The 15,682-nt window shown below is 40.5% G+C and overlaps 1 protein-coding gene across 1 annotated transcript in view; it reads right to left on the bottom strand.

Moving 5' to 3' along the window:
* Nucleotides 1–15,682, bottom strand: part of inpp4b (inositol polyphosphate-4-phosphatase type II B) — a 187,820-nt gene continuing 172,138 nt past the window's right edge. Inside the window, exons 14-22 of the mRNA XM_085356898.1 lie at nucleotides 14,979–15,117; nucleotides 10,063–10,235; nucleotides 9,380–9,503; nucleotides 8,838–8,964; nucleotides 5,790–5,930; nucleotides 3,939–4,036; nucleotides 3,562–3,674; nucleotides 2,195–2,349; nucleotides 1–175 (exon numbers count right to left, since the gene is read on the bottom strand). Coding sequence (XP_085213024.1) covers nucleotides 1–175; nucleotides 2,195–2,349; nucleotides 3,562–3,674; nucleotides 3,939–4,036; nucleotides 5,790–5,930; nucleotides 8,838–8,964; nucleotides 9,380–9,503; nucleotides 10,063–10,235; nucleotides 14,979–15,117 — 1,245 coding nt within the window. The remainder of the gene's footprint in view (nucleotides 176–2,194; nucleotides 2,350–3,561; nucleotides 3,675–3,938; nucleotides 4,037–5,789; nucleotides 5,931–8,837; nucleotides 8,965–9,379; nucleotides 9,504–10,062; nucleotides 10,236–14,978; nucleotides 15,118–15,682) is intronic.

Raw genomic sequence — 15,682 nt, 5'->3', positions numbered from 1 at the left:
TTATTGATATTTTGCAAGCAGAAAAACAAGACTTAAAATGAGCCACACAACCAGTAAGTGGGAGCTAACGAGCAGCAGGGCAATGGGATAAAAGTGTCGTGATGCTGGTTTGTTCTCTGTCATGGCGCCAGCCTCAGGGTCCTCCCACTGCCCAATGTCTCCCTGGGTCAGTCGACTGCAGGAGTGCCCATCAGAATGAAAACAGAACGAACAGAGACAGAGTGTGAAAACACTAGTGTTAGTCCAGTATAGATGCTGTCTAAGTAGGCTTTCTAGGAAAGGTCAGTTGATAAAGAGACCTGACAGGGCTAGTAGCACAAGGCCCACTTAGACCCAGAGGTATTAGTACAGCCTGAATGCAGAATAGCAGCCACAGACAAGTAGACAGTGACAGGTGGAGTAAAAGTGTGAGAACCATGCCATGAAAAACACTGCAGTGTAAGCCATGAAGAAATGGCCTGAGTAAACAATCTTTTTTATAGCAGCAGTTTGAAACATGAGACTTGTTTTTTCACATAGCTGATTTCCTTTCTGTGAAATCATTCACATCAGGCTTAGGACAGATTAGCATCACTGTCAGCAGCATTTAAAATATGTTTAGCAAATAGTGGAACTACTTAGACGAGCGAGGACCTTCTGTGTCTTTGAACTTTTGTCTCCAGTACCTCCCATCTCCTTTTCCCTTCTTTGAAAGATTTATTGTACCCTTGTGAACTCTGGCGAGTATATTCTGCAACCTATCTGCAACACTTTTTGCTTTTTTCCATAAATTCATTAAAATGTCCTTTGTTTACTGAATTCTTTTGCTTTTGGCGTCTGATTGCAAATAATTTTGGAACCACTTTCAGTTAAAAAAACAACTGCACAGATGGGGAGAGGGACAGGAAACATGTCGTCAACCAGTCACAATCTCACTCGGACTGACTGCACTTGTAAACAGATTTCTGAAGATTTGCAAATATTTGCTGTCTAATTCATACATGCAGACAGATTGCGAACAAGCTGCAATCAATTGGAGTCAGTCTGCACTTATATCTGCAACATGTCAATGCATTTAGTTGCATTACGGGCTTGACTGACGTTTTATCATTTTAGATATCCATCATGGTCCTTTCACTGTAAAATTCACTATACTGACTATTCCTTTTCTTCCTACAGTAAAGCAGCCGTATGGCATGTGTGCAAATCTTTCAAATATCACAAGAATAGCCCTGGCCTACCCAAGACAGAAACTTTATCTTTAAAATGTTCCCCTCACAGTTTATACATCTCTGCAGTCACAAGCTTAATTAACTGGGGTTCTCACTGAATATAATTTGGTACTGTTTTGGTTCACAGCTTTACATTGTTTCTGTTCATTTGCAGTTTTAGGAAGAACCTTTTTGTCCTGATTGCACACTGTAAACCATCCCATCAGTTAAAATGTTACTTATTACTAAATGTTCTTGTATAATTGTATAATTGTATTAAAGCTGTGTTTGTGTCGTTAAGAGTTTCTGTCTTCATTCCATCACCTGCCATCAGCTGTCCCATACAGGTCAGTCCCACGGACATTTCAGATGTGCATTTCACCAGTGCCCTTGCCAAAGTTATGCAGTTAAACCTCATGAGATTTAGGCAGATGTGAATGTTTCCCTGCTGGCAAACACACAAACACTAAACTACAGGACTAACAGGAACATGCATTGCTGCCTCTGAATGTGTGAAGAATGGTGATGATGGTGGAGGGAAGGGAATGTTGATCATGTAATGGTGATGGGCTGGGAGGAAAAGTTGCAGATAAAATGCCTTTGATGTGTGTGATGGGTGGTGTGGATGCAGGTTATTACTTGTAATACATGCTTGTAATGACAAGCCTACTTCAGGCTTATTCCATTCTACTGCTAAATGTAGCAAGATTAAGAGTGTGGTAACGAAAACATTGGAAAATTGATATTTTTCTAACTTGCCTGTAATAGTATCTAGTAAGCTTTTTAGAATTTGAGTTTCAGTAAAAACAGCCTCGCATGTATACTCTGAATACATAAACCAACAAGATCCTGAAAGTAACTTCACTTGAAGAGAGGAGACGACGGCAGAAATCTCTGATCACCAAGATATTTTTCGTTGAGCAAAAAATCCGCATTTATGACTAACTTTTTAAGTGCAGTCTGTTTAGGACTGGCTTCTGATGCCTCCTTTAATACTGTCTTACCTGCGCATGCAGTCCAGAGCGCGCACGAAGAAGTCCTTGCTGAGCTGGTGTTCATCACGTAAGAGAGCGCACTGCTCTAGAGTGACAGACATGGATGTTCGGTCTTTGGCACTTTTACAGCTGGTAAACCTGATGCCATTTAACCTTCGGCAGATCTGGTGGAAAGTGGATGAGGGAAAAAAAAACCCAACATCACCATCGGTTTGGCATACATCATGAAGGCAAAATGTTGTGAAGTGACTCATCTCGTTTTACATATCCTGACGTAGACACGTGCACACATCTGCCACGTGATTAGTGTTTTCATTTTTATGTCATCCTTGCTTCACTCTGATGCATCCCTAGTATTGATTACCTGCAGAAGGCTCACTTGCACGCATAAAAGCTCGAGAAGGAGCTTTCGCTCATTTCCATCTGCCCTGGCATTACTCCTCATTTGCCTTTGTAGTTTCAAGTTACTCATTATTAGTTGAGGTGTGTTTTACTTTTACCTCTGCCAAGGATGATTCAGGTAATGTTCACGTGCGTGTGTGTTATCATTCTTTCAAAAGTTTTGAATGAATTTTGATAAAACGTTGTAGGGATGTAGACTGAGTTTCTGTTAACAGTCCATTAAAATTTAGTTTTCATCCATGAGGTCTTCAAATTCAACTTCATCTTTTAAAAACCAAAATGGACCAAAAGTCTTATAACTTCATTAAATACGATTCTTACAAGTGTAGTGTGTACTGCCAACAAATCGAATACATACAGTGGTCCCTCGCTAGAACGGAGTTCACCTTTCGCAGTTTCGCTGTTTCGAGGTTTGTTTTCTTTTTTTTTCCCTATAAGAGCGAATTGTGTTCTGCGTCCTGATTGGCTGTAGACCATTGTCAATCAATCTCGCGCCATGTCTCCTGCACAGTACACAATGCGTTCAGCTTGTCAAATTTACATAAATCTGATCGCTTAGCAGTGTGACTGTACTGTATGTTTGTAAGTTTTCTCCCCAACAAACAACAATGTTGACGAAATGTTTTGCACCATCTATGGCACCCGTGGGCGCCTTTGGTTTTATTCTATTATACTGGACTTATTTTTCTATGAAGGTTTGAACTTTGAGAGTGTTTAAACAGATTTAAAGTATCATGTCACATTTGACCTCTGACCTCTCCCTCAAGGTCAATAGATTTATCTGAAGAATCTGATCTGAAGTGATAATAATGCCATATTGAGCTGTTTAAAACTATGTTTCTCTATAAAAGCCTGCTACAAACTTAAAGTATGCTTAAAAAGAACAAAGAAAACAACATGAATATATAAAAAATACAATATCGTTCCCTTCAAAGTAATTACCATCCAGACAGTAACAACAGTAGAAGCCTCACCGTTCCAGCAGTCCACAGTATCTCCACATTCTTTTTCTTCTTCGCGACTACATTCTGGCCCAAAGTTTCAAGTAATTCCTTTATGTCGGTCTGTGTCTGAAAACACGGTAGACCTGTTTGCACAAAACAAAAACAGAGGTTAATGAAGACAAGCTTCAGGCTGTAGATCAGGTGTGGATATTTCTTTCACAGAAATGTTCTACATGTTAAAATTCACGGTTGCTTTATAAAAGGTGTGAACCATTCTAATGGGATTATAGTACACATTATTCACCCACACAAAAAAATATGTTAATACTGTTTTCTGCACATAAACACATGAGACCAAAGATGAAGATGTTTCTTTAGTAAAAATTATTTTAAAGTTGTGCACTTACATTCTAGTGGCACCTTTTCACTTAATGATTTGTAATAGGCTTCTAATGTCTCAAAGTTCTTCTGGTTTATTCTTTCTTGTAGAGAGATATCTCCAAACCTGAGAGCAGAACAGAGTGCAAGATCGGTTAGGGAAAAAATATTTATCCTGATGGGCAGTTTGTGTGAATCCTGGCCAACCCTGCCCCAAACATGGTTCAGTGGGGTGGTCTCTGGATATGGTGTTTGTTACTGGTGTATTTTTTTTGTCATAGCCCGTTGTACGCCAGTGGTGCGAGTATCAGTTATTATGCAAATGTACTGTTTATAAGGTTGGGGAAATCTGCAGTCAGATGAAAACAAAGAAGTCACTTGTATGAGTGAAAACTCTACATCCAGATGAACAGAGTTGCTTCTTCTGTAGTGTTTCGGGCCTCTTGGTGTTGTTCAGCTGGTGCGTCCTGGATGAATGTTGGTTTTGAACATTCCTAGAGTTTTTTGGTATTTCTCTGATAAGTTTATATTTGGTTTTCAGCCTCCCACACTTGCACTAAAATTGAACTTCATATGGAGAGCTCCATTGAAAGGTGATGTTCAACTTCAGAAGTCTTGCCTGTTTAATTTCGAATGAAATAACAAGAAAGCAGCCCTCATATGGCCACAGAACTGCTAGTCAGCCAGCTGCTCATATGCTTTCAATCTCTGAAAGTATGTTGGGTTGGTTTTTTTTTTTGTAAAACCCATTAAATCACAGCTGAAAGTCTGCACTTCAACCACACATTAATTGCTTGATTTGTGGTGGTGGTGTACAGAGGCAAAATGATCAAAGTTTCCCCCCAAAAAAGCATATGCACCTAACTGTATATATGCAGATGTAATGTCCAAAGACCCACTGGATTAGCAGCAAGAGAAAACAAACTTAAAAACTACCTATAATTTATGCCTAAATTGATTCAGCAAATACACTATCAAACAGACAAATAATTCCTATTTTAAGGTCAATGCGTACAATAAGTCAAAGTTTACGTAGGAACCAGAAAGAAGAAACTTCAGAAGATTATGAAAAGGTTCATCAGAGGTTTTATAGATCGGACACAAAATTTGCTTCCATTTCCTTCAAAACTGTCACGTTTCCATGAGAGACCCATAAACCTTACCAAACTTTCCAAAAATCACAAATCTTTTAGTGCCTCTTGCAAACATGAAGAGCTGACTCGAAGCCAATCAAAACCTACAATGAATCATTTCTACCAAAATAAATTATGTTTTTGATAGAAACTCTCAGCACTCCACGCAGGGGAGCTTCCAGCTACCGGATGGAAAGGCGTCTCTGGCTAGACAATGGAATTCAAAGAGCCAAGATGAATGAAGATGTACCATTACATTTTAGTCACGTTAAAAAAAAGCAAACTATAAAGCACAACTTGGAGATACTGTAAGCAGTTGGAACTTGGTTGGATCACTGGGTGAAAGGTCATTCAAGGTAAGGGAGGTGAAAGCATTGAGAAGGCCCGTGGTAAAGGTTCAAAAAGCTCAAGGGTCAGGGAAGAGTACAGCAGGCAGGTTTCTACGCCAAAAATAATGTTGTTATTGTTTATGTAACAGCAGCTATATGTGCTTTTTCTTTAAAGCCATAATCACTATTTATCACGTAGCAGAACTAAAAACAATAAAGGCACTTAGTAAAAAAATGTGAATATGCTATTAGTGGTTTGGATGGCTCCAGCTATAACTAAACAACAATAATCTTTTAGTTTTAGCTATAGATTTAAAGCATTTCCTTTAGAAATGACAATAGGATCTGTGTTTAGATCAGCACATACACAGTGCTCGTCTTCATGTGCACTGGAGTGGAGCAAAGAATATCAGGTTACCTTTCTGCTATTGTTTGTTGTTCATTAATCCCCACATTAAAGAGCACCGGGAATACTCGGAGAAGCTTCCCCTCCTTGATTTCCTCTGGTAAGGTATGGAAAACCAGTTTAGGTAATGGCACTTCTACAGTGAAGTGGTCTCTAAATGCAAAGAGAAAGTGAGAGAGAGAGAGAAAATAAGGATTAAGACGGTGAAACATCCATCAAAAAAGTAATTTGATACATTTTACCGCATGATAGATGTGATATGTTTGGGAAGTTCTATAACATGATACCTAAGACAGGCCTGAGCAAGATGTAAAGAGAGAAACTGATGGTGTGTATACAAACCAGAGAGCCAGTGTGCGCGTTTTAGAATTCCTCAAAGAGTGGCACGGAAGTGGGAGGTGCCACAGGAGTGTAATATCACACCAGACACAATGCTCAAGGTAAGCAATAAGAAAAAACAGCTTGACCTGTCAACAGCTGTCCAACACGTGAGCAAAGGTTCTCTTCAAAGATGGGAAAGGACATTCGTGATCAGCTGATTTGAACTTTTAAACCAATGTACAAAACTGCTGTGGACTGAAGCCAGATAATATCTGTGTCAACAGCTCATCCGTATATGGAGTAAAGTTCACCTGGTTACCAGTTGTATTGTGAAGCTATGCTACCTGCAATACTATTAAATAATTCTTTTCCCCTATGGGAGGTATCTTCGATTAGGCTAAATTTTTCTTTCAAACGTTTCTCGACTGAACTGCACTAAATAAATGCTAAAGTGGTTTTTAACTTTTTGTCTTACAAGACTGTGTGAAATCATAATCACATATAACAATTGTTAAAATATGGACTTTCCCATACTCAGTAGTCACTCTCCTTTCCGCCACTTGCACAGTGTGGTGGCAGATTTCTTTTCTCATGTATTAATCACATATTTAATCATATCACATTAGTTATAGTAATATCACTTTCTCACTTTACTATAGTAAGAGCACTCCTGTCACTAGTTTACATGCATGTGGAATGTTAACACAGTGAGGCCATTGTAATGGGAGACGTTAAACAGATAGTGGGACTCCTTCTGCTTATCAGGGATGTAAATCCTTCGGTGACGGCCAAGCAGAAAACAAGGTCATAATTCTCTCTGTGAGGGAGAAGGTATAGCCCACCCGTGAGAGGGGCCAACATGTAAGAGTTTGTGGAATGTTCTTTGTCTGTGTCTCTGTATATGAGATGTAAGGGCGGTGGCCACAATTCAGAGATGGTCCTGGTGTTCCACTGGGATGCTCTCTCCACATTGCAATGTGTTTATTAAACCCACTTCAAATCAAGGTCACTGGGTGTGTTGCAGGTCATTGTTAAATTTTCCCTGACAACAGTTAACTACTACTTGACACAGTTCCACACTTGTTTTATCTTCTAATACAAGGATAATAAAAATAATACACACATGCATGTGTATTTTTTTTAAACGTCAAATAATAATTCAAATAATAATTACATTATATCTCAGTGACTCTGCATTTATTGAATGCTAGCTACTTTTGACAACATCAAAGTCCAGATATGAAGAGGAAAGTTTCCACCTGCATTCCTGAATGAGCCACAGTGAACGGATACTTGTCTAAGAGAAAACGTGTGGAATTCAGCCCACTCGTAATTATGCTGTGTCATCCTAAGACTTTTTAAAGTAATCAATTTTAGCTGCTTTTGGTGCTGAAATTAACAACATGTGCACTAGAGAGGAAATGATGGTTTTACAAGTGGAGGCCGTTGACATTTTTCTTCCCTCCTAGTTTTCCTGACTGTTTTTCACTAATAGATACACAATTACATTAGAAGAGATGTGCAGGGGGAACAGGATAAGCACTGCCAGAAGCCTACAAATGACGTCCAGTAGGCCACTGGTGTGAATGTCTGACAAAAACATCAGAGACAGACTTCATGAGGTTGGCCTGAGGGACCAGCATCCTTAGTGGATTGCGTGCTCTGTGCCCGGCACCGTGGAGCATGATTGGCATTTGCCATAGAGTAGAATACCAGAGTTGGCAGGTCCACCACTGGACCTGTCTGTGTCCTGTGCTTTTCACAAATGAGAGCAGGTTCCCCCTGAGCACATGTCACAGACATGAAAGGGTCGGTAGAAGCCGTGGAGAACGTTATTCTCCCTGTAACATCATTCAGCATCACCGGTTTGATGGTGGGTCAGTGAGGCATATCCATGGAGGGATGCAGAGACCTCTAATAAGGCTAGGCAATGGCACCCTGACTGCTATTAGGTATCGCGATGAACCCGCCGGTGCAGTGGGTCCTGGGTTCCTCTTGGTACACAGCAATACCCTTGAATATGTACCCAAGAGTATGCAGGCGATTCCTGGGGCTGAGATCCTGAGCCAACCAGACATAGTGGTGATTGAGAAGAAGCAGAGGACCACAGTTATGATACAGTGACAGTCCCAGTAGACAGCAACATCAGGAACAAGGTAAACAAGAAAATCAAGCTTAAGTTTTTCTTTTTTCACAATATGAAACACAAAGGAAAGCACATGTGATGACCTACACTAAAGTGATACAAACAAGAAAAAAACCTGCTCCGATATTTTTTATGCTGCAGATCCGTGTTGGAGCTGGTGTGAGAGGGGTCCTGGATGTTTTGCATAAGTGCGCCAATTGTATCCTTAGTGAAACACAATGCAAGAGAAAACAACGCTGTTTTGTAATGGCTGGCTTCTATTATAACAAAGTTCCTGTGTTCAGTTTTCATTGAACACAGAGTATGAATCCCCCTACTTTTGAAATATACGGACATTTCCCTTCTTTAAACTTAGATTTCCTCTATAAACAAAGAAACTCTCTCAAGCCAAAAACATTACTTTCTATGTTTGCATATCTCAATAAAACGAGTATAGCTTGATTTGATGCTGATTTTCTGATCTCAGAGGTATATTAGAAACCATTAGAGGTGACCACATGTGCCGCAAATAAGTGTTTGGCCCGATTTCCTTCCTATAATTGGACTTGAGCAAGAAAACAAACAAACAAAAAAAAAACAAAACAAGGTCTTACCGTCGGCCACAAACTAAAGGCTGAAGGTCACTGAGGTCATCGGACTTGGCCTCTGTAATCTTGAACATGACTCTCTGCAGGTCTGAGATCCCCACTTCCATGTCTTCCAGCATCCCGAACTCTTCACCTATAGCGGCCACAGAAAACAAGCTCGACAGTGATGTCAGTCGTTCTCGTTGCATGCATACACACAACAGGGCATGTTTAACAAAGACCATAACTGAGAAACCTCCCTCCCTTGTATTTATTCAACTCTTACTGTTACTTACTGTTCTCTTTATTTCTATGACAAACATTAACAGGAGATATACCATTTTCCAGGTCACAATTAAAGGATGAAGAAATATGGGTGTCGGTAATGAAGGCATTTAGCCAAAAACAACACTGCAGTGACTCACCTTGCCTCACCTTGCTATGTACTACAGCTTAATCATTCACCTTACTAGTCTGACTTGCTTAAACGTGCTGGGATTTACTTAACAGCAAACACAAACAGTAAAATTCAATGTAGGTCGTGAGGTCACCGGCGTGATTTCACTCACTGTAGGTGCTGAGCAGGCTCTCAAACTGAGCAACCAGGCCAACGAGGTGAAGCTGCCTCAGGAAGCCTTTGTCCTGCATTCCCGCGTACAACCGCATGACGAAACCACAGGCCAAGGCTGCCAGCTGTTTAACACACAAACACACAAATACTAAGACATTTTCAAACAAGCAACTATGCAGCAAACACTAAACGGTGAACCAAGAATACACTGGGTCCAAAATACTGCGATTCAGCTCAATTATAAAGGATCAGAACCTGCAGCCACTTTCACACCACAACAAATGTGTTACCTGAATCCATGTTACTCCTTTTATTTACTTGCTCATGCTCATTTAATGTTGATGTATACAGCAGAGACATGCGAATGAGTCCTACTGGAGTAAACCCTTTAAATATAAAACATAGTTCAGAGCCTAACAAATACATGACTCCACACCCTGAGTTCTACAGTATGCAAACATGAAGTAATATACAACCAACATATTATATTGTTTGCACTGATTATGCTGTACTTTGGACCACGAGGGAAAAAAATTAGATGACAAAATCCTTTACAGCTCAAGCTGCTATTGCATAAAGCAGTGAATGGGCAGCAGATTTATGATTCATTCATGAGAAGAGAAAGTATCGACAAAAAGCAAAAATCTTTCAGATGTTTATTATGCCAGTGCAGCCACCTACTGCCTGACTGAAGACTATGTCTCGCCTCTGCTGGAGCAGGAAGCCCTGTGGAATGCTGCAGGCTGCCTCCTGCAGGAGCACAAAGGTCATGGCTCTCTTCGCCTTCTCCACCACCTCCATCACGCAGTCCTTTAACCGGGTCACCAGAGGACACAACTGCTCCCTCCAGTCACCTGTGAAAAAGAGATGCAATGGGGAACATCTCAATCACAGCAAGCGATTTCTCTGCGAGGTCAAGCACTGTATGCTGCAGTGTGAGGTGGAAGGCCCCACACAAAAATGCAACTTGGTTTGAAACACTGAAAAGGCGGCAGCAAAGCACAAAATTAATGAACCCCTTGGAGTACGCCAGCTTGCACATCTCAAATTATAGACCGCATGTGTGTCCTGCTGCCTTTAGGCAGATGCAGAAATTTAATAGAGGAATTTTTCATGCAGACTAAAAAATTTTAGACAGCAGATACTGTAAGAATCATCCATTCATTTAAAAATCAGTGAAAGGCTTTGAGAAAGTCCCACATTTTGAATTGAAGAAAAAAAAAAGTGTAGGTTTATCTTATATGCATTGATCAGTTTTACTGTGGTCTGTTTACTTTAAATCCAATTTTTCTTCCTAAACTGGCAACTTGGTGATTTTTCTTACTATTTCCATCTGTTTCTGGCTGATTTGAACATAAAAATATCTCAGCGAGCAATAAAATTATTATTATCTCTGTTTTTTAAAAGGCACATATGAAAATTAGGGTAGAAAATTGGTAAATTAAAAAAGAAATCTTCACGCTAAACTGTTTCGTGTTGAAGGCGTCATTCACAAACAGTGCGCCTAGAAGATTTAGCTTGTTGTTTGTATGCTACGATCTAATGATGAAGAACAACCTCATTCTTACAAAACATTTTATACTTTTCCAAAACACCATGAGCCAAAGTTTCTGAGAATTAGGATTAAAGGCCTATAATAAATAAATAAATAACATAATTCATTAAATATGACCTACTGGCTGTCAACCCCTCACAGTCTTAATTCTTATCATCATCCCATCGATGCTGGAGAACCTGGATGTTTTTTTAATAACTGCCCTGCGTTACTCATCCTGGGCTGACAGATCAGGTGTTACTGCACCACCTGCTTGTAAACCATGAACTGAAATCGTGCGTCTTTCCTGATTTCCTCCTTGGACACTATTGTTTCAGTTTCTACAGTTGAACTTTCTCTTCTCTCATTTAAGTCATCACCTCACCCTCCGCCTGTAATTCTCTGTGGGGGTTTCAGAGTTGCAGTTAATATTCATATAAAATATTTACAGTCATGGCACAAAGATAATTCGTACTCTTTCAAATATGAGGTTATACTCGTACATAATAAAAATAAGACTTTTAGACTTTACCAGGTTTTCAGATTTGGTAAATCGCAACTGAGACGAACAGAAAAACTAAGTCTAAACCAGAATCAGTGTGTGAAAAGTACAACCCATTATTCAGGTTGTAGATCCACATTTAGTAGCAAAATTTGGAAGGAATCTTTTGATGAATGATTTTATTGGTCAGAACTTTGAAACACTTTTCTGTGCAACATTGCAAAATTCATGTACAGCTCTCTGGTGGTCCTACCACAGCATCGCAGGCTGAGGTCTGGAATTTGACTGGACCACTGTAACATGCGACATGTAACAACGAGATGTAGCTCGTGGGTTTCTCTGAGCACTGCTCACTGTCACTGTCGTTGTCAGGCTTTATAACCCTTCCCAGCCTTATGAGAAGTAACAAATTGCTTCTGTAAGATCAATTTAAGGATTGTGTTGCCACACCTGAATGCTCCAGACCACGTGCTGCTATTACAGCACATGTCCGATTCAGCTCAATTTTAAAGGCTCGACCCGATATAATTTTTTTTTTTTTATCATGTCCTGTTGCAAAAAAAACTTAGAATTTAAAGAGGGTGTATTTTCTTTTAACCATTACTGTAAATGTGAAGTATTGTGAGATATCGCCACAATTTTCCTGTCTACACCAGACTTGTTGACCTTTGATAACAACATTGTGCAATAAGTGTTTTTATACACTTCTTCTTTTATTACTTAAGTTAAATAAATTATCCTGTGCAGTACACATCAGACTGGAGGCCATATAAAAACATATTGTTGTGTTTGAAAATCAAATCACAACTAGGAGGGTACAACTACTTCTGGTCATGAATCATTGGTATAGACTATATAATTTCTGTCACACTGTTATAATATTTAAGCTCTCATTGTACCGTATTACTATCAGCAAACATCAAATAAATTATGTAATCCTTGTGACCTCTTTGTGGTTGTTTATTTTGGACATGCAGCAAACTCAAAATGTGTGCAGGAAACTTGCATTGCAGCTGTGATGATGCTTTCTCTGCATCCTTCACTGGTTTCTGATAAAGTCGAGCCTCTGAGTGGCCACCAGGGGGCAGTGTTGGTTAAGCAGTGCTCAAGATGAGTTTTCCAACCATACCACATATTCTTTCTGAGCTTCAACATATTGAAAAGTTCTCAGGAGGGAAGAGTGAATCATTGCGGACAAACAGACATGCACACAGTTTGATATGTACAGCATATCAAGCTTGCCCTTGCCCTGTCATAGAAATCACATCTTATCTCATTCTGCAAATACTGCCTCTGCACAGAGCAGGAAACAGAACTCCAGCTGTCATCTCTTCACTGGCCCACCTGTCCAAACATGCAAACCCCTGCAGTGCCATCAAAAGCCCAGGATTCACAAAAGAGATAAAGCTTCTCTCATTATTCCTTCCATGTTTGTATTTTGACAAGCAGATGACCACTTTCTCTGAGCCTGTCTTAATAAAGGTGCTCTGAGGATTGAGCTTATCTTTCAGAATGAACACAGGGGCTGATGGCCTTGTTTTCACCTGCTGGCTCACAAAGACACAATGACACAAAATGATACAAATGCACCAATGCCTCCACAGCATGTGTGTGTGACTGACACACACACACACACACACACACACACAGCCTCTCCTTGTCGCCTGGTCAGTCTAATGCCACTGCTCTGTGGCTCTGTGTGCCAATTGGCAGCTGCAGCAGTCTGGGCGCTTGTCTGAACACAAGCTTGAGGCAGGATTTCATTGGACGTAAGGGAAGACTGGGCAGCTTGTGGTCAACAGTGAATGGCTCTGCATACGAAATGTAGCTTTCATCCACTTCTCTGGCAACAATATGAGTTTCTCATTTGCCAGTGCTTGAACAACAGGGAGTCTGCAACGCTGGAACTCTTTTCGATTTCAGCTTAAAATACTCTGAAAAATATGATGAACTACTCAATGTTATTTCTTCCCCACAGTAAAAATCTATGTACGAACGCTTAAAAATGTTTTTTTGGGCTCAGGAGCACTTCTTAGCATTAAAAGGACTGCTGTTTAGTGACGGGAGCATAGTGACGGGCACATTACAATACAGTGGTATCACCACATGTTGCCTGTGACAGTGATGGATCGGTTAATGCATATTCTGCATTATAATTTGCATGAGGAAATTCACCGATGAGGCATTGGATTACCTGTTTAACTGAAGAGAAAAACAAAAATGTACAGACTTAAAAAAATGGGATGTTTCTGCTAAAGAAAACTTATGAACAAAATAATAACAAAAGAAAGCTAAATTAGCTGAAGTGTTAAGGTAGAAATGTCACCTTTAAACATTCACATGGCATATAGCAGGAACTCCATGTATGCAGGAATGTAGATGATCAAGATGACCTGCTGAAGCTCAAACTGAGCATCAGAATGAGGAGGAAAGCTGATTTAAGTGATTTTGAAAGCGGCATGATTCTGGTGCCTGTTGGGCTCATATGAATTTTCCAGAAACTACTGGCATTTTCCCACACAGCCATCTCTAGGGTATGTACACAATTGATCAAAAGAGAAAATATCTGGGCGAAAATGCCCTCATTGATGTCAGAGTTCAGAGGAGAGTGGACAGACTGCTTCAGGCTGATGGGAAGGCAACGGTACCTCAAATAAGCATTCATAACAACCACTGTGTGTAGGTATGCATTTCAGAAGGCACAAAACTCTGAACCAGGGTATACAGCTGCAGAAGACCACACTGTGTGCCGCTACTGTCAGCTACGCAGGCCGAGGCTACTATTCAGACTGGCTCACCAAAACTGGAAAACAGAAGACTGGAAACACGTTGCCTGGTCTGACGAATCTCAAGCATTGATCTATCTTGCCCTGTATCAATGGTTTCAAGCTTGTGGTGGTGTAATAGTGTGAGGGACGTTTACTTTGTACACTTTGGGCCCCTTAGGGCCAAGTGAGCATCATTTGAGCACCATAGCATACCTGAATATACATCCATCCCACAGTGTACCCATCTTCTGATGGCTGCTTCCAGCACAATAATGTCACAAAGCTCAAATCACGTCAAACCGGTTTGCTGAATATGACAGTGAGGTCACTGTACTCAGATGACCTCCACAGTCACGAGATCTCAATCCAACAGAGCACATCTGGGATGTGGTGGAACTGGAGATGTGCATCATGTCGTGCAGCATCTGTCAGTATGGACCTAAATCTCTGAGGAATGTTTCCAGCACCTTGTTGGCTCTATTTTACAAAGATTTAAGGAAGCTGCTACTGCAAGCTGTACCTAATGAAATAGACAGTGACGGTACATCCACATATATATATACGCACAGACAAACAGAGGTGGTAACCTACAACATAGATGAAGGAACTGTGATCAAACTGTAGTGTAGTATTGCTGGTTTGTAATCACGACCGCGGCCAGATCTGAATCCTAACGAGCAAAACATCACTGTATCATCAGCCAAATAAAGTTTTACTTTTGACTGACACAGCAATTATTTGGCCTGTCTAAGACTGTAAACGATGGGCTAAACAAACTGAAAATGTAATTTACCAGGATTGTGGGAGGTGATGACATCAGCTAGCTGATGTTCTGGGACTGGATCCTGCTTGGTGTTGTCTTCTTCCTGGAGTTTATCCACCATGGCGATTACACAGTTGAGACACTTGGCCACATTTGCCCACAGCCTGTCCTGAAAGAGCCAAATGCACAATCAGCAGTCAGATCAGTTGCGCTGATTACATCTGTGTCTTACTCACACTGTCTACCTTTGAGACTGTGAGGCAGTTATTTTTTTTGCACAGTCCAAACTCCGAAAAGCCAAAAGGTCAAAAGGAAATGTCTGAAAGGATATTCTGAGATTACTTTTAAAGCGTTTCCATCGTTTCAAGCTTTCTCTTTCTTCTCCTGAGCTCCTGCAGGTAACTGATGTATTGAGACTTTTTCTCTGTGGATGTGTGTGCTGAAGGGGGGTGGGGGAATACATATTTTGGATATTTTCTTCTTAAAAATATGGGTTGAATACGTTATAATGGCGGGAGATAATTAGGCATTGGTGTGGAGAAATCACGATGAACTCCTGCTGTCAGTGTGGCAGATGCTGTCCTCACACACAAAGAATACTAACAGCCATAGACACGTCCATGAAAAGAAGCGAGATGGCTTAAATTCACTGACAAGTAGGGTTGCCAACCGTCCCTTAAAAAACGGAATCGTCCCGTATTTCGAAACAAAAGTACACGTCCCGTATTGAGCTA

The sequence above is a fragment of the Diplotaxodon limnothrissa genome, linkage group LG6 (genome assembly GCF_057381915.1).
Source record: "Diplotaxodon limnothrissa isolate DT_005_m linkage group LG6, D_limnothrissa_male_GT1.1, whole genome shotgun sequence".
Taxonomy (NCBI): domain Eukaryota; kingdom Metazoa; phylum Chordata; class Actinopteri; order Cichliformes; family Cichlidae; genus Diplotaxodon; species Diplotaxodon limnothrissa.
This window is presented reverse-complemented; position numbering and strand designations above follow the sequence as displayed.